This window comes from Ochotona princeps, chromosome 20, assembly GCF_030435755.1.
Source record: "Ochotona princeps isolate mOchPri1 chromosome 20, mOchPri1.hap1, whole genome shotgun sequence".
Classification (NCBI taxonomy): Eukaryota; Metazoa; Chordata; class Mammalia; order Lagomorpha; family Ochotonidae; genus Ochotona; species Ochotona princeps.
Window position 1 is genome coordinate 10,864,650 of NC_080851.1, and position 24,336 is coordinate 10,888,985.

Sequence of the window (24,336 nt, forward strand, 5' to 3'; positions counted from 1 at the left end):
CCGGGGAGACTGCTGCAAGAGAGCTGAGCACACGTCTCTGGCAGCGTGTGCATCCTTTAATGTGGTTATAGAACCGTGATCTGATGAGCCACGACACATACGGCTCCTGGCAGACACTTCCAGCTCTGCAGTTGTAAGCTAAGTCTGAGAGGAAAGGCTTCGTGTTCCTGGTTTTCAATCAATAAATATCAAAGAGGAGGACTTCGTGCTGCCATGCTTTCACTGTGTTCTATACATTTTCTGAATGTTAACTAATTAATTTGACATGGTTAATATGAAGTATTTTATGAAAAAATGCTTTGGCCTAATATTTCAATCTTTTAGCAAACAGATATATCATTCAGACCTCCTAGATGTCAATTACAAATATGTAAAATTGAGCATGTGAGTAGTGGACCAGGATGGAATCCTTGGGTATGAATCACTGAATGCAATAAAAATGAGAAGAGCATATGTGAATTCTTCCTAACTGCCTAGATACAGGAATAACAAGGAAGTCATAAAGAAAACAATGTGAGATGTCAGTAATTCCTACTCCTGAGGCCAGGATTATTTAAGATGATCCTATACATTTCTAATCAATTCATTTATAGTTGGATCTCTCTGAGAAGCAAACATGGAATGACCTGGCTTCCTCCAATCACTGCTTGATTTCATGCCTTGAGCAGTGTTTTGTTTGTTTGTTTGTTTGTTTTTCTTGCCTCTTAACAATAACTGAGATAATTCCCAAAGTTGTTGGGTCACTTTCAGGTCATAAATGTCCAGTCTAGTCTATTTTTAAACCTTACCCTTACTCTCTTTCTCAGGATATTTTTTCCCAGGGTCCTCCTTCACAGCTCTTCCCTATTCTTTCCAATGTTAGGACTTTTGGGAAAAGGGAACAAAATTGAAGAATAGCCATGCTCTTACTTATCTGGCTACCTGTCGGTGCCTACAATTGCTGGGTCATCAGAGGACTCAACGGACCCCTTAAACCAACAACACTGCTCTTGTGGTGGTTCTTGATGTCTCCATTGACTCACCAGGTGAGGTGCCAGGAAGTCAGCCCAAGTCCATACAGAGTTTACAGCGTCTGGTCTGGAGAACCCTTACTCACATCCTTGCTTGCAGAAGTGTAAGGGCAGGCCGCTGATCCTCTCCACTCAGTACTTCACTTCCAATTCTCTTCTCTTTGTTGAAATTATGTATGGTAGATCCAGAAATAGGTGCACAGACAGATGATCTGATAGAAAACAAGCTATACTCTCCCTTCTTGCAGATAAGCCCAGCCTTTACACAGCTGTGTCTCTTGCATCTCATTTAGCTTTGGGGTGTTTAACAAAAGCTGACTTTTGGGGGATGTCTGCCCAATTCCACTAGGCAGAGAGAGGGCACATCCTGCACTTTCACACTGCACAGCTCATTCTGCCCGTCTTCCCTCTGAACCCTCTAACGATGATAAAGAAAGGGGAGCTGGGCTTCAGATTGAACCAACAAAGCAAAACTTCAGGAAATGTTTATTTTCACTTCTTTATATCTACAGAATAATGGAGTTAAAGGAAGACTGTAGGTTGAGAGTTTCATTACCACTCAGCACTCAGTAAAAAAGAACAGAGGAAGTCATGTCGACAGGATTTATAAAAAGCTTGTGATTAAATCCAAAGCTAGTATCAGAAGGGTGGTTTTTTTCTTTCTTTTTGTCCTTTTTTTCCTTCTCTTTGCTTCATTTCTTCCTCCTCCTCCTCTTCTCTTTTCACTCTTTTCTCTCCTTTATCTTCCTCCCTTATCAATGTCCCTTGATCTTCTCTTTCCTTTCTCTCTTCCCTTCCCCCTTTTTTAAACACAGAACAAAAAAAAAATGCATTGCCCCACATTCATATGTGAAGTAAACAGGGAAAATTATGTTTATTAAAACCGGAATTTTGAAATATTGGGGGGGGGGGAATAACACAGCAATTAATTCACTGGTTTGAATAGACTTTTGACTGACTTTACAACTACCTTAAGCTTAGGATACAATACTACAGCTATAAAAAAAAATCTGGTATTGCTAATGTCTTTAATAGAAAAGGATTCCTGGTCACATAACTCTCCTTAAACACATTTGACAGGATACTACTTCCTCAATTTTTCCTCCTACTTTATTTTTTTAAAAAGATTTATTTATTTTTGTTGCAAAGTCTACAGATATACAGAGAGGATGAAAGACAAGAGATGAAGATCTTCCATCTGATGATTCACTCCCCAAGCTCTACAATGACCAGAGATGAGCTAATCTGAAGCCAGGAGCCCAGAGTCTCTTCCGGATCTTCCACGCAGATGCAGGGTACCAAGATTAGAACTGGCGCCAGATGGGATCCCAGCACGCTCAAGGAGAGGACTTTAGTCATTAGACTTTCATGCCAAGCCCTCCTACTTTGTTTTATAACTCCCAGCTTTTTAGGAAAAAGGTAGATATTAGCAACATTTCCCTTGGTTGACTTCAGGAATTTCCTAAATTCCCTTCTGAAATTGTTCTGTGGGTCCAGGAATGATTTCTGATCAAATGCATCAAAACAAGGGCAATAATATCAGCCAGTTCTAAAAAGAAAAGCCAAAGCACTTAGCCAGGAGCTTCTAGAGAGAGAAAATGAGCTGCTCTCAATCAGTTTTCATGACTGAAATCGCAGTGAGACACAAGGGCCAATAAAGAAGGAAGTATAACAACCCCATCCTCCAGAGCCTCCATGTCCAAGGTCACAGAACTAGAATCTCCAAAATAATCACTTATTTAAAATTTTCCTTCCCGCTTCCCTTTATCGTCCCCAATACCATGTAAGTCTTACCCCGGCTCAATGGAGCAAAAATCATGGCAATTGCCATACTGGAAATGAATGATTCTGGAATCCTACTTTCTAGAGAGCTGCTACTCCTAAGAAACTATAATTATTACTTCTTAAGTAGTTCTCAAACCTGACCCACTACTTTTCAGGTCAGCAAAACACTCAAGCCCATCACAAGGAAAGAGTTTTACTTCCATGTTTAAAAAAAAAAAGTGTTATTGAAACCACACCCACCCAGGTGTCTGATTCTTGGGCTGCATTGTCCTGGAGCTGTTTTACAACTCTGTACGTCGATTAAACTGTCGTCAATACACAAGGGTCATTGTCTATAAGAAGAACATTTGGTCTGATGCAGAGCCAATTGACATTTCTCCTTCTCCAGCCACTCCCTCCCACCCTCAATCCAGCCTGATACACCTCCTGTCTTAAGATTTTTTTTTTTTAATTCTCCCATGCACTTGCTGCACTCTATACTTTTTTTTTTTTTAGCTAAATACTATCTTTAAGAATGTTCATTTTTACATTCATGGAAATCATGATTTTACCTTTTTAAAAAGGATGCCATTTTCTTCAGCAATAACATAGTATCACCTAACATTCGAGGTCATCAGTAATATGGTCTCTTTGTCTGCCCTACTTCCCATATGAATGCTTTGATAACACAAGAGCTTAAATAATTTTTCTCTGAGTACAGACAGCATTTGGAGTTCTATGCGTTTTTGCTGGCTTTTAACCGAGACTTTTCAAATGTTCATATTTTCTCGAACTCCATGAGACTTAGGCACAAATGGGTACATAATGACACTGGGACAGTCCTGGTTTCATCATCAAGAAAGCATGTCACGGGAGCCTGAGGAATCTGGTTTCAGAGTAGAAGCATTTAATGGTCAACCTCAGGGTATGATCAGATCTGTTTCTGGTAGCTGAAAAGCTATTATTTAAGATTCCGGTTTGCTAGCCTTTTTTGTTTCTTTGCCAATTTATGAGATCAATCCAATTAAAAAATATTTTAGGTTCGCTGAAAGTAAGCATCCTTTTGAGATCTGAACTGGTGATTTTTATGATTCTGGATTTCTTCTTGATTTTGTGATTGTGGTTGTAGAACTGAAATCTCAAGTTCTCAGAATGTCTGGGTATCTATAATTGAGAAAATCCTTTAATTCTTTTTGTCTGAGTTCTGGCATTTCTCTAATTATATTTATGTAATTAAATTATGGTTCAGTTCGTAGAAAGAAACATGCACTTAAATAAGTTACATATTCCCAAAGTTCTCAGGAAATAGAAAAACTGAGAATCAAAGACTTAAAAACATTAAAATTCTTACAGAAACTTCACGATCAGCAGCAGGTTTATAAAACGCAAATTCACATTTGAAAAGTGAATCTTTACAGATTAGGGTTGTTTGATAATTTTTTATCTGACCGCAGCTTTGTGATTTTTTTCTCATTTTTTCAATGCAGTACAAATGGTTTTCTATTATTGTATGACAGCATTACCAAGACACTTTCTCAGCTTGAAGCAACAAACATTTATTAACTCATAGTTCCTGCTGATCAGCCAATTGGGTCTACTGTAAGAGGAAAGACCACCATCTCAAAATGGAAGGCCAGAAGAGGATATTGCGGTGAACATGGTGGTGCGCAGTGAGGTAAACTACCACTTGAGATCTCATCTTCTGTCACAGTGCCTAGGCTCAAATCCTGCCTCCTCCTCCAAGGCAGCTTCACGCTGACGTGCCTGGGAAATGGCAGCTGGTGGCTCTCGTGCTTGGGTTCCTGCTGGATATTCACACTAGAGCCTCCCATGCAGTTCCTGGCTCCTGGCTCTGGCCTGGCTTAGCCACAGCTCTTTCTAGCACTTGGGGAGTGAACCAATGTATGGAAGATTCCCTTTCCCTCTCTACCCCCTTTTGTCCCGTTGCTTTCCCTCTGGCTCTCCCTTTGTCGTTTTATGTTTCAAATAAATAAAGATTAAATAAATAAAAACATTTTAAAACTGGCAGGATATTTACAAGGCTTGGGGATCGAGGCTGCAGGGGTTAAGTTAATCTTGCAAAGACAAGACATGCATGGAGCTGGAGGACAGCATTTGAGGCAGCAGTTCAGGGTGGAGACAGAGGAATGCCGGTGGCTTGATACGAATCCTGAAAAGGATTTTTTAAATCAGCTCTCTACGCGGCTGTGTGAATATTCGGCTATCCTGACAGAATGACTGGCCAGAAAAACAAACTACATCAATAAATCACCTTTCAGAAATTTCCTGAAGCAAGCAGTGAAGCTGTTTATTGATTTAAAGTTTTGTAATCCTGGGCAAAAATTTCTCAGAACAGGTAAGGCAAACTGACATGGGATATCTGTGTTTTCAGTCTCAAGTAACAAGCTATGTGACTACAAATGGTCAAAATTCTTAAATGACAATGCTGTAGCCCTGCAATGATTTCCTAAGTTGTAGTTTGTCAATGTTAATCACTCTCCTTATTTAACTCTAAAACCTTGGTACTATTTTTTTTTTTACAGATTTATTTTATTTTTGTTAGAAAGTCAGATTTTAACAAAGAGTAGAAGTGACAAAGATCTTCTGTCTGCTGGTTCACTCCCCAAGTGGCCACAATGGCTGGAGCTGAGCTAATCTGAAGCCAGGAGCCAGAAACTTCCTTCAAGTCTCCCATGCAGGGTCCCACAGCTTTGAGCTATCCTCCACTGCTTTCCCAGGCCACAAATAGGGAGCTGGATGGGGAGTGAAGCAGCCTGGATACAAACCAGCATCCATGTGTGATCCCAGAGCATGCAAGATTAGGCTATCCCACCAGGCCAAAACTATTTCTTTTTTTTTTTTTAAAGATTTATTCATTTTATTATAGCCAGACATACACAGAGGAGGAGGAGACAGAGAGGAAGATCTTCCGTCCGATGTTTCACTCCCCAAATGAGCCTCAACGGGCCGGTGCGCGCCGATCCAAAGCCGGGAACCAGGAACCTCTTCTGGGTCTCCCACACAGGTGCAGTGTCCCAATGCATTGGGCCGTCCTCGACTGCTTTCCCAGGCCACAAGCAGGGAGCTGGATGGGAAGTGGAGCTGCCAGGATTAGAACCGGAGGCCATATGGGATCCCGGGGCATTCAAGGCGAGGACTTTAGCCGCTAGGCCACGCCGCCGGGCCCCAAAACTATTTCTTAAATCAAGTTATTTAATGGATATTCTTGAACATCTAGATAACTTTTAAATAAAATGTGATATTGAAATGTATCACCCAAAATATTTTCAGTATTTACACCTCTTTTCATATAGTGGATATGGCTGTTGGTCAGGTTAATAATTATCTTTATACTGCTGATTTTAAAGGATAAAAATTAGATGGCTAGTGTCATGGTATAATAGTCGAAGTTTCCACCTTGTGGCACTAGCATCCCATATGGGCACGTTTTCAAATCTGGCCACTCCACTTTCAATCCAGCTCTCTGCTAATGGCCTAGAAAAGCAGTGGTGGATGGCCCAAGTACTTGGTGCCTGCACCCATGTGGGAAATCCAGAAGAAGGATGTGGTTAGTGGCTTTAGACAGTCCCAGTGCCGGCCATTCTAGACATTTTAGGAGGGACTCAGCAGATGGAATATCGATTTCTGTCTTGTTTCTCTCTATATAATTCTTTCAAATAGAAATACATGAATCTAAAAAAAAAATGGATGTGTGTGATAGTAGGGGATTATTTAAGTATATTCGTGAGTTGTATATTCCCTTAGCAGGATGTGATTCATACCTCTATATTCTCCATCTTCTTTGACAGAGAATCAGCTAATCTGAAAGACACACTTCACAGGGGTAATTAGAGACCACTGAAGTAAAAGTGGTTGAAACCCATGACTTAAGAATGCAAGATAAAGTGCTTTTGTTTTCAAGGAAAGACTAGTCTTAAAGGAAAAAAAAAAAAAAAAAAAAAACCTCTGGTGTTTGATCCATAGCACAAGAAAGGATTACGCAAGGTTAAAAGCCATGAACAGATTCAGAAAGTTATAGGCAGGCAGAAAACATTTGGATTGGCCTCCACAGCAAATCATGAGCTGGAAAAGAAGCAACCAAAAGCATGCAAATATTGCCAAAGTGCATTCAGGTTTCCTGGGTTTTATGTAGGTAATTTTAAAATAAGAGAGTTTTGAATTCTTTTCTAACATGCTACTAAAGTAAAACTAGAATTGTTTTCTAGATATTAAAATGACAGCTTATCTTGAACTATTTGATCTCCTCTCCACAACAGGTAGTAAAAGGTTATTCTTTTACATTTTATGTGATCCATCTACATGGCAAAAACGCCCTTTCCCATCAAAACGAGTTTATGTGTCTCATACTGACTCTGTGAAGTCCTTGATGATTAAGCAACAGTGACTTACTCACTTCTGAAGGAGCTAGGACCCTTTCCTTTGCTTTCATTTGATTTCACAATATTCTTTTGTTATCACTTTGACTAATAGGTATTTATCACTTTTTAAGCATATCTGATCCCGTGTTAGTAGGTGACTGAAAAACACTGTGGTCATTCTTTTGATGTTTCAGTCCCACAATCCTAATCCAGAAAAAGAAAATTTTGAGGATTTTCTTTTTCCAAAAAAAAAAAAAAAAAAGAGTCATCAAAATTTCCTATTAAGACCCATGGAAAATCACGACAAACTATCATTTTAATTTATAAAATCAACAATGCACAAAACATTCATTTTCTTGACATTTTCCCCTTTAATTAGCTCAACATTGCTGTAAGAATAAACTGAAAGATGGGCTGGAGCAGTGACACAACAGACTGATGCTCAGCCTGTAGCACCAGAATCCCATATAGGCACAGGTTCACGTCCCAGCTGCTCCACGTCTCATCCAGCTCCCTGCTTTTGGCCTGGGAAAGCAGCAGAACATGGCCCAGTTCCTTGGGCACCTGCACCCACATGGGAGATCCAGAAGAAGCTCCTGAATCCTGGCTTCAGACTGGCTCAACTTTAGCCTTTGTGGCCATTCAGAGAGTGAACCAGTGGGTGGAAGATCTACCTTTCTCTCCCTTGTCTGTAAAAAACCTACCTGTCGAGTAAAAATAAATAAACCTCAGAAAAGGAAAAAAAATAATGGAGGCCCACAAATTGGCAAATCCTATATTCCTTAATGAAGTTATCCAGCAGAATTTAGTTCTTCAGTCTCTGTAGTTAGTCATTAGTTAATTAGTTAATACTTCTTGCTGAGCTATGTAAACAATCAGGTCAAAACACAATGCATTTATTCTCTCTGTCTCTTTGTCTCTCTTTCTGTCTCTTACTGTGCGAGAGAGAAAAAGAGAGAGAGAAAGAGAGAGAAATCAAGAATAATTTCTAGAGATTATTGATGATCAACAGAGGAACAAAGCCTATCAAACAAAATGATTTAAAATGTGGAAATAAACTAGAAGAGTAAATTGGATAAAGAGGTGGTTCCTTTGGTGTCATACTGAGGTTTGCTTTCGTTCAAACGGGCTCAATCAGGCCTTATTTAGTTAGCCCAGGACTGTGTATGTGACTGGGCTATTCTCTGCTAATTAAATGTCCAAGTCTCTATGACACCCAGATTTGCTTGTAGATGTAGACTGGTAAAGGGCAAATTCAAGAACAAGTGCAAATGGATTTACCAGTGACAATCAAGTTCGAAGGAAGGAAAAAATAATTTTCTTTATTGAGCATCACCCGAATGTCAAGAACTATATGTTCCTCATTTAGTCATAAAAACAACTTTGAGTGACAGGTGTTATTATCTTCACTTTACAAGTAAGAAAGTTGAAGTTCAACAGGTAAAATGATCTGCCACGTTATTTAGCTAGTAAGTGGTAGATCCAGGTGTCAAATCCCAAATGTTCTTTTAAAACCTACGCTCTTTTTACTACATTATTCTACCCCCATAGTAAAAACCTTTTTTTTTAACGACCACAAAGTTATACCTGCCACTTCTGCTAACTGAAAATGATATCTGTCACAAAAAAAAAAAAGTTAGTTGTGAAGGTGGAATTTCACGATGAGAAATATAATAAAATGTTCTGGGTGCAGAGAGGGGAAGATCGATGAGTCACTGCTAGCAACCCACTAAGTGTTTAGTAAAAGACCGCTCTTTGTCATCTAGCTAAGATGGCAATTAGAGGTGTGTGAGACAGAGTATCCCTTAAGAAAAACCCACTAACGAATAAATCATTTAAAGTGCTTTACAGACATTGCCTAATACATTTTCACACATCCCTGTGAGCTACACAGCCCTAGACAAAAAGCAATCCTAATTTGTTTACGGACATTCAAAGGCAATCCAGTGTAAAGTGAAAGGCCAAGGGCTGCTAACGGCATTAGACTTCCCTGAGGCCTAGGGCAGCTGGGGACATTTCAGCCCAAACATCACTAAGTTAATTAACCTCTACTGTTTTCCTTCACCTGCTTAATGAAAATGTCAGTACCTTCTGGGACATGATGCTGTGAAACTGGGTGCATCATTTAGAATTTTCTATTCCCCTTCAAGTTGCTCCCACTCGGGTTTGACCAACGGTTAACATCCTTCACCTAAGATACAACACAGCCTGTTCACATTCACCTTCCTGAAGGGACACGTGGCCTTTCACAAAGCAGTGAACTGTGAACTCCCGGCTAATTTAAACCAACTGTTGTACAGACAGAATTTGTCTTAGCCTTTGAGAAAAACACAGGACAAATTACTTGTCATACTACCGTTCCTCCCACCCGTTTATATAACTGACTGATGAAAAAAAAGTTGATTTCACCAAGAAAAAGGTGTGTACCTTGGGAATGCAGTGGGAGATGATATACTTTCTATACTTCCGTCCTAGGGATGTGGGTAGTAAGCATGATGAGGTAAGGAAGCTTCCTATAAAACTTTCATATGTATTGTAGTTTCTGAGCTTTAAACTTTCAACGATATTTCACTGTGAACAATAATACAGTGAAAGCCACGGTGTCACACTGTTTCCTAAGCTTGTTCCTGGCCAGTCTGCCTCATCAGGCAGTGGTTGCCCAAAGGCAGCAGGGGCTGGACCAGAACCATGAGTTGACCTTGATTCTCCCCCGCCCTTACATCCCACAGGAAATTCATTTGCAAGGTCAGCCAATTTTGCCTCCAAGATCCATTTCCTGTCTGTCCTCTTGCCCTCACGTCCTTGGGCGTCACCATCACTCAGAAGTAAGGCCAACAGTGTGGAAAGTGTGTTCTCGGAAGTATGGCTCTCTGATTAGTCCTACAATTGATGGTAAAAGGAAAACAGTAGCTTAGAAGGTGAGAAAAACAGAATGCATTTGGGATAATAAGATTTAAAAAGGAAAGGACAAGAGATGGGACTTTCAAGCACTGGCCATCTAAAGACACATAGGACATGTGTGACCGTAAGCGCAATTCCAAACGGTTAGTGATGGTTCTGTGTCATGTTTTAAAGGTGAAATAGTGGAAAATCTTGCAAACAACTAAAAGGTACAATGAAATAATTGCATAACTATTGAGAATGTCTTCAGCATATTCTGTTTATGTCAGTTTTAAATCATTGAACACATACAAATTGACTTTATGTTTTTTTTTTACTTGGGGTTCACAGAATTTGATCAAAGGATCTAAAAGATGTTCAAATTTACTGTGATGAAAATAAGTCTTTTTCAATCTTCTAAAAGAACTGATCCCCATTTAGACAAGCAAAAGTCCGGTATAGAGACTACTTCTCTAGGCTCTACCATACTCACAACAAGAAAGAAAAGTGTTCAGTTTCTATCACTCTTCTTCATTAAATGACCCTTACTCTGAATCTAAGATTTATTAATACTTGCAAGTGTAAGATAGAGCCATAGACTCGGTCTTGTGGCATTGTAGGTTAGTCTGCCAACAGTGATGCCAGCAACCCATATAGCCACTGGCTGTTCTATTTCCAATCCAGTACTCTACTGATACACTTAGGAAAACAGTGGGACATGGCCTGGGTGCTGGGGGCTCCTGCCATGCCAGTGTGAAACCCAGATGAACTTCCAGGCTTCTGGACCAGCTCTGCCTGCTGTGCCTTTCACGAACATGTGTGTATGTGCGCGCGTGCGCACAAATGTCTTTCTCTGTAATTCTGCCTTTCAAATAAATACATACACTTTTTAAAAAAGATAATAAAGGCTTTCGTGAAGATATGAAACTTTTATGTAACCCATTAATCCATGAGGGAACCATTAAGATGTTACAACTGGTTCAAAGGAAAATCCAAAGCCATCCTTATATGAGTTGGCAGGAACAACATCCTCGAGTCTGTTCAATAGCCATAGAGCAATAATCAATTGAGATGCAATTTGCATTTCTATGGACCAGAATAATTTGCATTACTATAAGTATTAGATAACTTAGAGCAATGTAAAATAGCTTGAAGGTGATAACAGGCACAAGACTGCACAGAATCAGATCGTCCAGACCGTGCTCAGTTTTTCACTGAAGACAACTGCAAGATTTTCATCTTTCTCAAAATCTTTTACAAGCCTTCCTCACAACTAATACAAAAAGCACTAAGTCCCTATGCCCCAGTCCATAAAAACTAGAGGGGAGGGAATAAAGGGAAATAAAAGTGAATAGGCAATAAGGTGCAGCAGAATATACCTCAAGTCAGCCACGATGATTTCCCACTACATACACTAGACACAAGCAGGGAACAGGGTAACTTCAGATTGAGTGGCACCTGTGCTGGGTGTAGACTTAGAAACAGATAGTACTATGAGAAATAACAAGAGAAAAAAGATTTCCCACAGGGAGCTGTGAGCAAAAGCAGCAGGTCTTTAAAGGAGAGTTTAAGTAAGCAAAATAGATGTGTGCACGTGTGTGTGTGTGTGTGTGTGTTCGTGGGAGTCAGTATTTCAAGTTTAAGAAATGGCTGAAAACAAAACAAAAACAAAACCTAGCAGTTCAGTGTGTATGGATTAAACAAGAGAGAAAAAAAGAGATTTGGGCAAATCAGACATTCTGAGATTTGGGGGGGATCACTTTTCCCCCAGTAATGAGCTACCAAAATTTTAAACCAGGTAAATAACAAGATCAAACATAAGCCTTAAATGGATAATTCTGGCAGCAACTGGAAGATAGGAATTGAGCAAATGAGAAATGGGAACAGGAAGGCCGCTAGAAGCTTGCTGTGATGGCCAGGCTAGCACCTTATCACGCCGAGGAGGAAGGGAAACAGGCCGGGAAGAGCCAGGCATGAGTCATCAGCAAGAGAGGGCGGTTTTTAAACGCTGTGCTCAGATCAGCTAAGAACTGGAACATGCTCCCCTTCAATTTACACACATTCAGCTACAAGTTATATAAAGATAGATTACAAGATCATATAAATCATTCCACTAATTTACTAATATAATACATGTAATTCGACGCATTCACACATGCTCCCAAATTACTCGCTCTCGAAGAATGACTTAACTCATGCCTTACATGCTTGATTCACAAATGCTTTGCTGATTTTGATGGTCCAGGTCTGCAGTGACTCTCAATTCAAAGCACTGCACCTTTCCAGCAAAAGCCACACGTAACAATGAGTAAATCCTCATTTCAGTTTCTTTTTTTTAAAGATTTCTTTTATTTTTATTTGCAAAGTCAGGTTTTACAAAGAGAAGGAGAAACGGGCTCGGCAGCGTGGCCTAGTGGCTAAGGTCCTCACCTTGATCCCATGTGGCCGCAGGTTCTGGTCCCGGCAGCTCCACTTCCTCTCTAGCTCTCCTCCTCTCAGTACATCTGACTTTGTAATAAAAATAAAATAAATCTTTAAAAAAAAAAAAAACCAAAGAGAAGGAGAAACAGAGAGGAAGATCTTCCGTCCACTGATTCACTCCCCAAGTGACCACAACGGCTGGAGCTGAGCCAATCTGAAGCCAGGAGCTATGTCTCCCATGCAGGCGCAGAGTCCCAAGGCTTTGGCTCATTCTCTTCCGCCTTCCAAAGCCACAAGCAGGGAACTAGATAGTAAATGGATCAGCCTGGACATGAATTGATGTCCATATGGGATCCCAGTGCAAGCAAGACAAAGATTTAGCCACTAGGCTACCTCGCTGGGCCCTCTCACTTCAGTTCTCACCATTTCACCTTTTTTTGCTGGTGTTTTTACAGATTTAAGCCGTCATTAGTCACTATATATATGATAATTTTTCTTTTTTGATTTCTGGCAGGTAATTTCACCCTTTGCTAATTTCTTACAGATTCAAGTGGTTATCATATACATATCATACTATGATAAATTTACCCACAAATATAAGCTCACACATTGTTTTAATCCAAAGAGATGGTAAATACCTGACATTTGTCCTTCTTGCATGCCAGTGTTACGAGTAGAATCATCTTCAGTTCACAGTTCCCTGACAGATGTTTTTAGTAAGTTTTCATTTGGGGAGGTTAAGTAGATAACACAATCTGTTAATCCATCGATGGGTTGAGCTGCAATTTGCTGAAAGTGAAAAAATACAGTCATCAGCATCAAACTTTCCAGAAATGGGGTTCCATCTCTCCCTTGGGGATTCCTCTAGAACTGAACCTGACTCTACATAGAGATTAAGTTGGGGTATCAAAGGGAATCCTTACATTAACTACTTTGAAAGATTCTCTTTTTAATTTCTTTGATAGACAAAGATAGACAGTAAACAGATGGACCCATCACTGCTCAATGGCTGGGGCTGGGCTACGGCAAAGCTGGGAGCCAGGACCTCAAAGCAGGTGTTCCACCTGGGCAGCAGGAACCCGATGACTGGGGCTATTTCTGCTGGAGTCTGCAGCAGCAAGAATGCCAAGGTCAACAGACAGGGCCAGGAACTGTATCCAAGTACTCCATCAGATGGCACAGGCATCGGGAGTTCTAGGCTAAAGGCCTGCTCCTTTATTTTCAATACTTTATTGTAGCTATATGAATTAAGTATAAATAGCAGTCTTAGTACTTTGTTTTGCCTATGAAATCCCTTTTCTTGCAAAACACGAAAGCAAAACTCCTGTGATCAGTTTCTGATGCAATGTATTGGAATGATACCGATACAATCACAGAGGTGAAACCAGCAGCTTTGGGAAAGGAATTTTCCTTCCAGTCAGAAAGACATCGATGAAAGTCCACCAGTCTTTTTGAGTTTAGCCGAAACAGTTCCTATCAGATGGTTTTCTTTGTCCTCTTTCTCAAATTGGGAGGTAGGATAACAGAATGACCAAAGGAAAACAGGTTTGGGCTTCAGAGCCTGGCCTGAAGCAAAGGTGTTTAAGGCAAGAAGCTTGCTTTGAAGAAGGCAGCAGAAAGCACTCAGAAGGGGTGATAACCTCTTCAAAGTTACTCAGAGGAGAGCAAGCATGACTCAACAAAAGAGCTGGATAATTGCTTCTGTGGTGAAAATATGGGATGTGCAGTTCAAAAGCTGAGAAATAAATGCAAGTGGTGAGTTTGTTTCAGAAATAGACGATAATATGTATCTGAGGGATATCCCCAAAGAGACCCAGGAGACAGGTGGTTCTTCAGTATCGATGAGGAGATGCATATGAATGGATACCGTCAGAGGGGTTTGTGTGTGTGTACTGAAGATAACCAATCACAAGGGGGTGACAGGCACAAAGCAGTGGTTAAGAGATTCTAAGACCACCCAGGAACATGGCAAGTGGGCTGAGAACAGTTCTGTTCCGTACCATGACTTAAAGCAGGGCCTAACAGGATCCAGAGTAAGAAGAGCTTGATGAATAGATACGTAAGTGGATATTGAATAAGAAACAATGGCAGTGTCAGAGATAAAGGACCTACAGCATTCCTTGAAATTAACAAGAGCTGATGCCATAAAAACCCTGGAATAATGGAGTTGGCAGAAGAGGAAGTAGGAATCCAGCAAGATCAGAAGTCATGGCTATACTCCCTGTAGAGGTTTGCCAGCGAAGGAAAGAGGGAAGGAAACACACAGAAACCAGTCAGTCAGTCCACGATGTTCTCATGAATAAGAGAACCACGTTGGTGAAAGGCACCTTGCCAGGAGAGAGGCAGAGTTTAAGGAGGGCTCAGACAGGGCTTGCTGGAGGCAGAGGGTAAAGTCAGACGGACCAAGACCTCCCAAGAAAGGGGACCCGAAGAGATGCACCACAGCAGAGGTTGGGGTTACCACTAAAACAGAGGGAAAGGAAAAAAAAGAGGTTCACAGCTATTTACACTGTTTGAGGGAGCCTTCTGGAAATGGCAATTAAATAAAATGTCAAGTTTCTTTACTTTTGGCAGGCATTGAATCAACCCTGTGGGCTAGCAGCAGTTATTGAATGCTGACCAGAAATTCTAATTTGCTACTGCTGACATCATAGAAATATTGAAGATGTGATTGGCGGGCCATATATTGTTAGCAGAGTTATTTATCTGGTTTTTACAATATCTGATTTAATTCTTCCAGCATGTGATCCACCTCAGATCAGAAGAGTGACAGCCAAAATTATGTGAGCACTGGCAGGGAACAGGGCCTAAGTGTTTGTACACTTTTTTTTTTTAACCTTATTGCTTATTAGCATTACATTCATGACAGTGATGTATGTGATTTCATTTAGGTGACAAAATCTTGCAAGATATGAGGTCCATGGCTGAAAGAATATAATAAGGCGCCTTTGGATGAAAGAATGGGAAAGACTAGACACGATCTCGCAGACCCCTTCATAGCTAATGTTTCATAATTTTAAGATGGGTTGGCCCATAAGCCTAACTTCAGCAATGGCTGAAGGGGAAAGTTTGTAAAGAATGTCCGGTGATGATACTGGCACCCAACCAACGACTCCCTGTCAACAAAGCAACGAGAACGGCCACCAGTGCAACTAACCATTCCCATCTGGAAGATATCAAACGGAAGCGGAGAAGAAAACCGGCAAACATCTGGTAGAGATGGTGGTCGTGGGTGCATCACCTGGGCAATCTTTGCGTGCAAACACGAATGAGAACCGGGCTATCCCAAGCGACACCCACACCCAAGTGAGGCTCTCGCTGTACCTTTTCCCACCAGGCAAATGGGTCATTTAACAAGAAAAGTTCCCAGAGCAGCGGGGCAAGCAGAGAATGAAGGGCTGGGTTGCCTGCAAACTCTGCACGAGGCCTGTGAGCGCCCTTGGCCGCCAGACAGGCCTGTGGCTCAGCACAGCCGCGCTGGAAGGCCTCACGACTACACCTGGTGAGGTTGCTTTTGCATCTAGCTGGGCGGGTTTAGGGCACTAGGGCGTGATAGGGAAGAAGGGAACCGGGCGAAGTGTACTTTTCTCCCGGAACTGTAACTCAATTGCCCCTACCTGGGCTCAGGTAGCGGCCAGAACGCCAGAAGACTGCCCCAGTCAGGGCCTGCATTCGGCCAGCCTGGAAACCCTGGGCCCCTCTCCCCGCGTCTCCATGTCTCTGCCACCGCCGCCCGCCGCCTGTGACCCGGTGACCCCTGAGGGGCCGCTGGGGCCGCTGGGGCCACTGACCCCGGAGCCCTGGGCATCCGGACCCCTCTCGCAGGCGCAGCCGCTATTAAGGCTGGAGGCTAAAGAGGAGGAGGAAGGGGAGGAGACAGGCGTCCAGGGCGCCTGGGGAACCGGCACGGCGGAGCAGCGGCGGCGGGGCTGGGGGGAGGCCGCTGAGGCGGCCGCGGCCGACGAGGGGCAGGCGGAGGCCGGGGACGCCGCGGCGGCGGGGTCGGGCTCCCCGGCGGGTGGCGCGGGTGGCGGCCGCGGGGGCTGGCCGTGGCGGCAGCAACCCCAGTGCTGCCCCTGTGCGGCGCCCCTTCCTCGCTTCGCCGCGCACTGTTGTCATGGAGGAACCAAGATGGCGGCTCTGGCCTACAACCTGGGCAAGCGGGAGATCAACCACTACTTCAGCGTGAGGAGCGCCAAGGTGCTGGCGCTGGTGGCCGTGCTGCTGCTCGCGGCGGGCCATCTCGCCTCCCGCCGCTACCGAGGTGAGCGGGCCCTCCCCCTGCCCGAAGCCGGCCGGGGGGGAGGCGGCGACGCGGCTGCGGGTGGCCGCCCCCCGCGCCCAACACCGCCCACGCGCGCGCGGCCTCCAGCTCGCCCGCCCTCCCGCCCGCCGGCCCTCGGGGGAGGTGCTGCCCCCCCCCGGTCCCACGGCGGCCCCAGGCCGTCCGGCCGTGCCCACCCCAGGGCGAGCCGCCCGCGCCGGGGCCTGGCCCGCGGGGAGCTGCTGCTGCTGCTGCGTGAGCCGGGCTCGGGGAGAGGCTCCAGGCCCGGGGCCCCCCGCGCGGGAAGGGGGCAGCCCTGGACACGTGTGGCGAGGTCACCCTGTCAAGGGGGCCCCTCAGCCCGGCCCTGCGTAGGGTCGCAGACTGTTTCTCGTAGAGGTCCGGCTTTGTTTAGTGCGGCCTCTTGCTCAGCCAGAGCAGGTCCGAGCTGTTGGACAGCGGCAAGAGCCGTCCAGTCCTCCTCTGCCAAAAGGGCAACAGCTGGCTTAAGGACACCCGTGGCCAAGCGGAGGACGTGCCCCTCGCCTTTGCGATTCAGAGACGTTCCAAGGGTTCTGGTTGCACACTTTTTTTTTTTTCCTTACAGAGTCAAGGCACTGGGACAGGCTCTGGGCTGACAAGTGGACAAGTGTAATGCAGTTGTAAGCAGTTTGAGAGCAGAGCTTCATGCCCTGGGTGTCGAAATTGATGGGATGGGGAGAAAGCAGTGTGACCTCCTTAGTTCAGAACAAAGTCTCTTTCAGGAATCAAGGGATAGTTGTCCTCGTTGATTGATTGTGAGAAATGTTCTCTGAAAATGCCACTAAGGAAGTGGCTTACCAGGCGGGGTGGGTAGTTAATAAAGATAGCATCTTTTATTTGGGGCTGTGTGTACTATCGAACACATTATCTGGACCACTCTTGGTGACTGTGAGATTGGCTAGTCAAGATAGGGCAGTGGACAGGTGCGACATAACATGCTGTGCCCCTGGAACTTCACACCCACTTTGGTGAACTCCACAGGCAACTCAGGTTACTGAAATGCAACCTGTTGTCTGCTCAGGGGTCTTTCGGAGTGTGGGGTGCTTTGGAGAACCTTGCTTCTTTGTTTTCCCCAACTCTTGAGGATTAAAAACAGTCTATTTTGGTACCATACTGGATGGGCAGCTCTTAATAAGGCTAAATTGACATGAAAAGATGAACCGTTTTTCTGCCCCGTTTGGGCCCTGTCCTGGTGGCTGCAGGTCACAGCAGTGTGACCTGGCAGACCTTGGCTTCCTCAGGTAGCTGCTAGCATCTTGCACTTTTCTTTCATATGCTAAATAAAAGTAGCGCTGATGCATTGTTTTGGGGGGATGTTTTGAGGAAGTACTTTTTAACTGCTGCTAATCTTGGTATGCTAATTTGGTATAAGGGAACACTAACTCGATTTTATTTATGCAGTAGACATAAAACTACAAGGAATGAGCTTGAGCTAAAGGCAAACATATAGTTCCTCCCCCATTTCCGTTTTTTTTTTAAATTTTGTTTCTTTTGCTAAACACAGAATACTGATTTTTATATTTACAATATATATTTCATGTTATCAAGATCTGCATCAGCAGGGAGAACAGAATGTCAGCTGGGATTTTGTGAGTCAGTGTAGCAATCTGGGGTTGTTTGTGAAGCCTCCTCCAGAAGCGACTCCTTGGCTTCCTAGGTGTTTGAGTGGAGTGTGAGGCGGTGCACCTGGCATGTGTGCCTGCCCAGACTGAATGTCAAGTACTTGAGCCAGAGACTGCTGGAGAAAAACACACATCTGATATTTCTGCCACCCTCATGCTTTGGCTTTGTCAGACCGGCCGGCTACAACGCCCTTCACACGCAGGATTCCCCATACACTGGAGCGACAGCACCGACTTTGGGATCAGAAGGAACATGGTATCATGAGGGGATCAGGCTGGTGTTACGACCTCAGATACACGGCCGTGTGCTTCAGGCCTGTGGGAGCGAATGCTGCACTGAGTACACGTTCCACATCTCTTACCTTACACGTTTCAGCAAGTTGAAAAATGAATTGCACACCAGAGAAACGGCCTGAATGCTAACACCTGTGACGCTTATTGTGTGCCAGGCACTGTTGTACTAAGGGCAAATGTTTGAACTCATTTGCCTTTCCAGCGCTTTCTGAGGGAGATACGATTACCATGTTTCATTTCCCCTTCCCATTTCTAACATCTCTGTAATCAGGAGGAGTCTTCAAACTTTGATTGCATGTCAAAGTTTAATTGGTGACATTTTTTCTTATTATGACATAAAATAATGATATGTCTTATAATCAGTGGTCTTAGATTCTGTGAATTACAGTATTATGTACATTTTAAAGATGAGGCGTGAGAGGTTAAGGAAATCACCGGAGGATGTGGCGCTAGTCAGCTGCTGATCTGGAGTGTGGAGCCAGGCTGTCTGCTGCACCTGTTAAGTTAAAAGTCTGCCTTTCTCCCTGACGGTGAGCTTGGACACACAGTGACAGCTTTTATTAGGGAGGGGGCATGGATTAGACAATGAAGAAGCACACTGAGCCTCTGTGGTGCCAGCTGTTAGTTTTTTCTTTTGTTTTGTTGTCTTTTTGCTAGTCGGAAGGTAATGTAAGAGTTGTGTGTGTAAGACTTCAAAATCTGGGGGCTGGTGCTGTGGGGGGTTAATGCCCCATCTGCAGGTGCCAACATCCCATATAGGTGCCTGTTCCAGTCCTGGCTGCTTCACTTCCTATCCAGCTCCCTCTTGTGAGTCTGGTAAAGCAAGGTGACTGGTTTTCGGGCCCCTGCACCCCCGTGGGAGGTGGCTCCTGACTCCTGGCTTCGGATCAGCTAGGCTCTGGCCATTATGTTCACTTGGGGAGTGAACCAGTGAGTGCTTGGAGGATCTCTCTCTCTTTGTCCTTCTCTCGGTAAATCTGTCATTCAAATAAAAATAAGTAATTTTTTTTAAAAAAGCCTTCAAAATCTGAACCAGACCTACTTTCTGTTACCTGTCTCTCTTGAACTCCAGGTTCATGGCCTAAACGTTCTTCACCTTTTTCAACAACTTTTTAAATGTCTGCTCTGCTCTCTGGTTGCAGGGACCTCTGTCTCTTTGAAAGACAATGTAGCGCTTTTCCTTCAAGGCCTGGTCCCCATGCGCCTAGTACCATGGCAATGGGAATTAGGAATCCAGTTCCTGTGTAGCATCTTGGATCTGCTTCTGTGGGATTGTGGTCGTTGGTATCTGCCTCCGTCACAGACTGAGCCCCTCAGAGGAGCTTACTTAGCTTTCAATCCTCAGAACCTAAACCGTGATAGGAATCCCACAAATCACTATTGGAAAAATAGATTTTCAATGTGCTTGTTTTTTTCCGTTTCCCTCTGAACATCTGATCCTTCTGTGACTTTAATTGAATTTCATGTTCTAATCTCAGTTTTAGAAAGTTGAGTGGAGTGTTTTATTGCATTATTATTATTTTCACATAATACATTACAATGACATTTACAAAATAATTACTTTCTTACTGAAACCTTTTCAAAATTTTACCAATCTCTCATATTCCTGAACTATAAAATCTCTGTTAGCAGCAGGATCATAGATTAAAAGACATCATTTCTTGGGCAGTAGCCCTAAGGATGGTTCCAATCCGGATAAATTTTAATTTTATAGATTGATAAGGTTAACTTGCTTCAGCTGTGTTTAGGTGGTAGGAATTGAATGCCTTTCTGTCACTAAGGATATTAAATGCCTGTGTTAAACATTGCTCCGTGCTTTAGAGAAAAATAGGTGCAGTGTTTCAGAATTTACAGCAAGAAAACAGTGCTTGGTCTCTTAGCCGCTTCTTTCTGTGCTAGAATGATCCTGGTCTGTGTGACACCACCTGCAGTGAGTGACTCCAAGTGTCTAGAGAAGATGGGATAGTTTCCAGCACAGACTGAAGTATAACTAGCTGGATTTTAGGCAAACAAAATACTCTAGCAGTCTTATTACAGACTTCGTGATCTGGGGTTTTCAGGGTTTGCAGTAGGAAACACACAGCTTGAGTTAGGATGATTCAGCCCTTAGGCATAGTACTCCAGAGGCATCCCATTCAAAGGAAAATCAACTTGTGATTGATGTAGGACCTGAGTTTTTCTTTTGTTGTTACCTCTGTGTGTTTAGCCTGTTTTGTTTGCTTGCTTACTTTGCTTTTTAAAATATCTGTTGTGGAGAAGTCATACATAAAAATCTGAGAATGTAAGTGGGTAAACCTGAATTGTTATACTTAAGGTGTTGGAATAAAGAGGAAGATAGCTGTTCATCTAAATAAGCTTAGTCGCAGAGGTGCTTGAAGTGCCCGTTCTGTCCCTTTAGTTGTCTTTTAAGTTGTGCTCTTAGCTTGATTTATCTGAGTACTTGGCATCTCTCATTTCACATCGGTTGCATGAAAGCAGTTGTCAGAGTTGCAGTAGGCAATTAAGAATAATGAATGGGTATTTAGCTTTGTTTTGGGTAAATCTGGAAAGGATAATATATGTCTAATATTTACACATAGCTATACAAAATAAATATATGGCAATTATTTTAATATCTGGAGTTTTTAAACAGATCTATTTTTATTACTTTGTTAAAGTAACTGGTACAGTTTCTGTATCCTACCCAGACTCAATTTACAAGCTACAGAGACTGTTAAAATCAGGTCAGGCAAGATTTATTGAAAAACTTGTGTGGTAAAAACTTCTCCGGACGAGTCATCTTCAACTAGCACTCAGTAACCCAACGAAGGTTTTCTTTCCTGGAAGGACCAGTAGTCTCGGAGATACTTTGTGTGAAGTTCTTTCAGTTCATCATGACTTGAGTGTTTTCCTGTCGGATTAGCACTGTTGTCTCCCAGTAGCTGCCCTACTGAAAAGCTGTAGATAGCGGTAGTGAGGAGAGAATTTTGTATTTAAGACATATTTTGCAGTACAGAACAGAGTGATTCCTTTAAGATACTGGTATGTCACTTGTATCTTTACAAAATCCTATTGATAGCCTCTTCAGTTGCGTAGTGACTACAGGGTGCCACGGTGATGGTTATTCAAGGTATGCTTTTCTTGAAGTCAAATAATGATAACACAGGAGGCTATCACAGTGCAGTGGGCTGTGGAAGCGCCCATTGTCATCCGGGCTGCTCGGTGTCTGATCCAGCTCCCCGCTGCTGTGCCTGGCAAGCCACAGGTGAGCGAAGGACTTGGGCCCCCTGCCACGCGTGTGCGAGACCTGGATGCAGTTCCAGGCCCTTGGCACTGGCATGACAGCCATTTGGGAATTGATCTAGAAAATTCTTTCTCCATCTCTCTCCCTCCCTTTCTTCTTCCCCTGTTTGTCTCTCCTCTCTGTAATTGACTTTAGAAAAAGAGAGAGAGAGAAAAGGAAAAAGTTTGATAGCGCTCACAGAATTAATAGCCAGTTATTTGTAACTTATAGTCTTTTTAGGAAGTAGCTATGTTTTAAACTTTTAAAGTGGTTTAACAGATACATTTAAAGAGGTAGAAATCTATAAATGTGTTTTTTTATCCTGATTCTAAGCTTTCATTAGATTTTTTTTGTACAGTTTTACTATGGAGCCACTGTAGAATAATGCTATTTTTAGGAAAGTATTTGTGTGTACTTGGAATCTTTGCTTTATTTGTTTTTTTAATTAATTAATTTATTTTATGTTTTATGTTTTTTATTTTTTAGAACTAGAAGTAGTCTTTAATAATTAGAAATAATTACTTATATGTTACTAGAAGCAGCTCATCAAAGCTGTTTAATACCAAAAAAAAATCCCACTTGAGCTGCATAAATAACTATAAAATGTTAATAACTGATGTCCTGTTTTCATTTTCCAGTTTTCCACCAAGGAGATAATTATTTCACTTTTCTTTCCTGTTCTGTTTCAAATTTATGATCCCAGGGCAGCAACATTGTTAGTATTTATGATATCTGTAATGAATTTATTTCACCATTTGTCTGTATTTTGGCCAGGTCAGAGAATGACTACACTGAGAAGAAAGGTGTGTGTTCTATTTTCAGGGTCTCTGGGTCTCTGCCTTTTGTACTCTGAATACCGCCATACCATTTCTATTCTATGGTATTCTATTGCCAGAGGCTTAGCATGGCCATAGTTAATTGTAAAACAATAATATTCACATTTCATTAAAATCCTACAGATAATTTAAGCATCTCATTTTTCCTTCACCCACTGGGCATATTTGAGCGTTTTTAATGTCTCCAAGTCCCCCTTTATATCCTTTGATCATCTATATTTAGTTAAGATATAATAAAATGACTACAAGGAAATAGAATGATCCAAGTTACATCGAATGAAAGTTAGCTACTTAAGGAATTTTGTGTTTAAAACCAATTTTTCTTTTATTTATTTATTTTCTTTTTTCAACACTTATTTATGACAGTTCTAAAACCAGTTTTCTAGGTGTGCCCATGATAATGATTAAAGAGGTCGTTTTCCAAGTCTTCTGTTTTAGCCCTTAACCCTTTCCCAGTTAGAAGGAGGAGTGGTAAGCAGAAGTAAATGCTTTGAGCCTGAGATTATGCCCCTGGAAAAGAACCTGAGGAAGGGACTGTTAAAGCAGTGGACTTAGCCTTTGAGAATTAGGGATCTCTTCCAAGGGGACACATAATCATTAGTCACTCTTATTTATTTAGGTATTTGAAAAGCAAAACACGCAGAGAGAGAGAGAGAAAGCGCTTTTCTTGTGAGTTTGCCAAATGGCCAGAGCAGCCAGAGCTGAGCCAGGCTAAAGGCAGGAAGGAGCTGCAGCCTCCATCTGAGCCTCCCACGTGGTTGGCAGGTCCGAAGCGTCAGGCCACCTTCCGCTGCTTTCCCAGATGTGTTATTAGAGAGCTGGAGGAGAAGCAGAGCGCTGGCACTGGTACCGTGTCCGTGTGGGATGCCATCCCTGCAGGCTGCCTAGCTGTCGTCAGTACTAGTGAACAGGCACTTAATGCCCTGGCTGATCTGAGGTTCTAAGAAATGTTTCCTTAGGCGATTAAACTACTGTGTGCACATCATAGGGTGTGCTTTCACAAACCCACATGGGAACCCCCTCCCCCATCTCTCTAATACTTATTTATTTGAAAGGCAGAGTTCATGAAGAGAGAGATGGACAGAGAGGTCTTCCATCTGCCGGATCACTCCCCGGATGGCCACTTCAGTCAGAGCTGGGCCGATCCAAAGCCAGGAAGCAGGGGCTGCTTTCACGTCTGTCACATGGGCACAGGGCCCCAGCACTTGGGCCGTCCGCTGTTGCCTTCCTTGGCACGTTGGCAGGGAGCACGGTGGGAAGTAGAGCAGCTGGGACTCCGGCCAGCACCTGTGTGGGATACCAGTACTGTTGGCGGGTGGCTTTGTCTGCTGCCTCAGGCGCTGCCCACTCTGTGCGATCACGTGATTCTGTCAGGAGATGCAGTAAATGAGAGGTTGCTATTGATATAACAAACTCTTTTATAATAAACTTTGTTTTAGTAAGTGTGACTGTGTTCTGAAATAATGGCAAAGATAATAAAACGAAATAAAACAATGGTGAGAATGTGTAGTAAATGCATACAATAATAAATAAGAAACCAGTTATATAATCATTATGTCCTT

At 42.9% G+C, this 24,336-nt stretch overlaps 1 protein-coding gene and 1 long non-coding RNA gene across 4 annotated transcripts in view; one reads left to right on the forward strand and one right to left on the reverse strand.

Moving 5' to 3' along the window:
* The window catches only part of LOC131482786 (uncharacterized), a 71,425-nt gene extending 54,699 nt beyond the window's left edge, over positions 1–16,726 (reverse strand). For both annotated transcript variants that reach the window (XR_009247281.1, XR_009247280.1), the window contains exons 1-2: positions 16,607–16,726; positions 13,093–13,243 (exon numbers count right to left, since the gene is read on the reverse strand). This is a non-coding gene — a long non-coding RNA (uncharacterized LOC131482786). The remainder of the gene's footprint in view (positions 1–13,092; positions 13,244–16,606) is intronic.
* Positions 16,014–24,336, forward strand: part of CASD1 (CAS1 domain containing 1) — a 41,559-nt gene continuing 33,236 nt past the window's right edge. For both annotated transcript variants that reach the window (XR_009247279.1, XM_058678232.1), the window contains exon 1: positions 16,014–16,718. Coding sequence is in view for 1 of the 2 variants with exons in the window: in XM_058678232.1 (XP_058534215.1) it covers positions 16,169–16,718 (550 nt within the window). In the remaining variant the exon portion in view is untranslated. The remainder of the gene's footprint in view (positions 16,719–24,336) is intronic.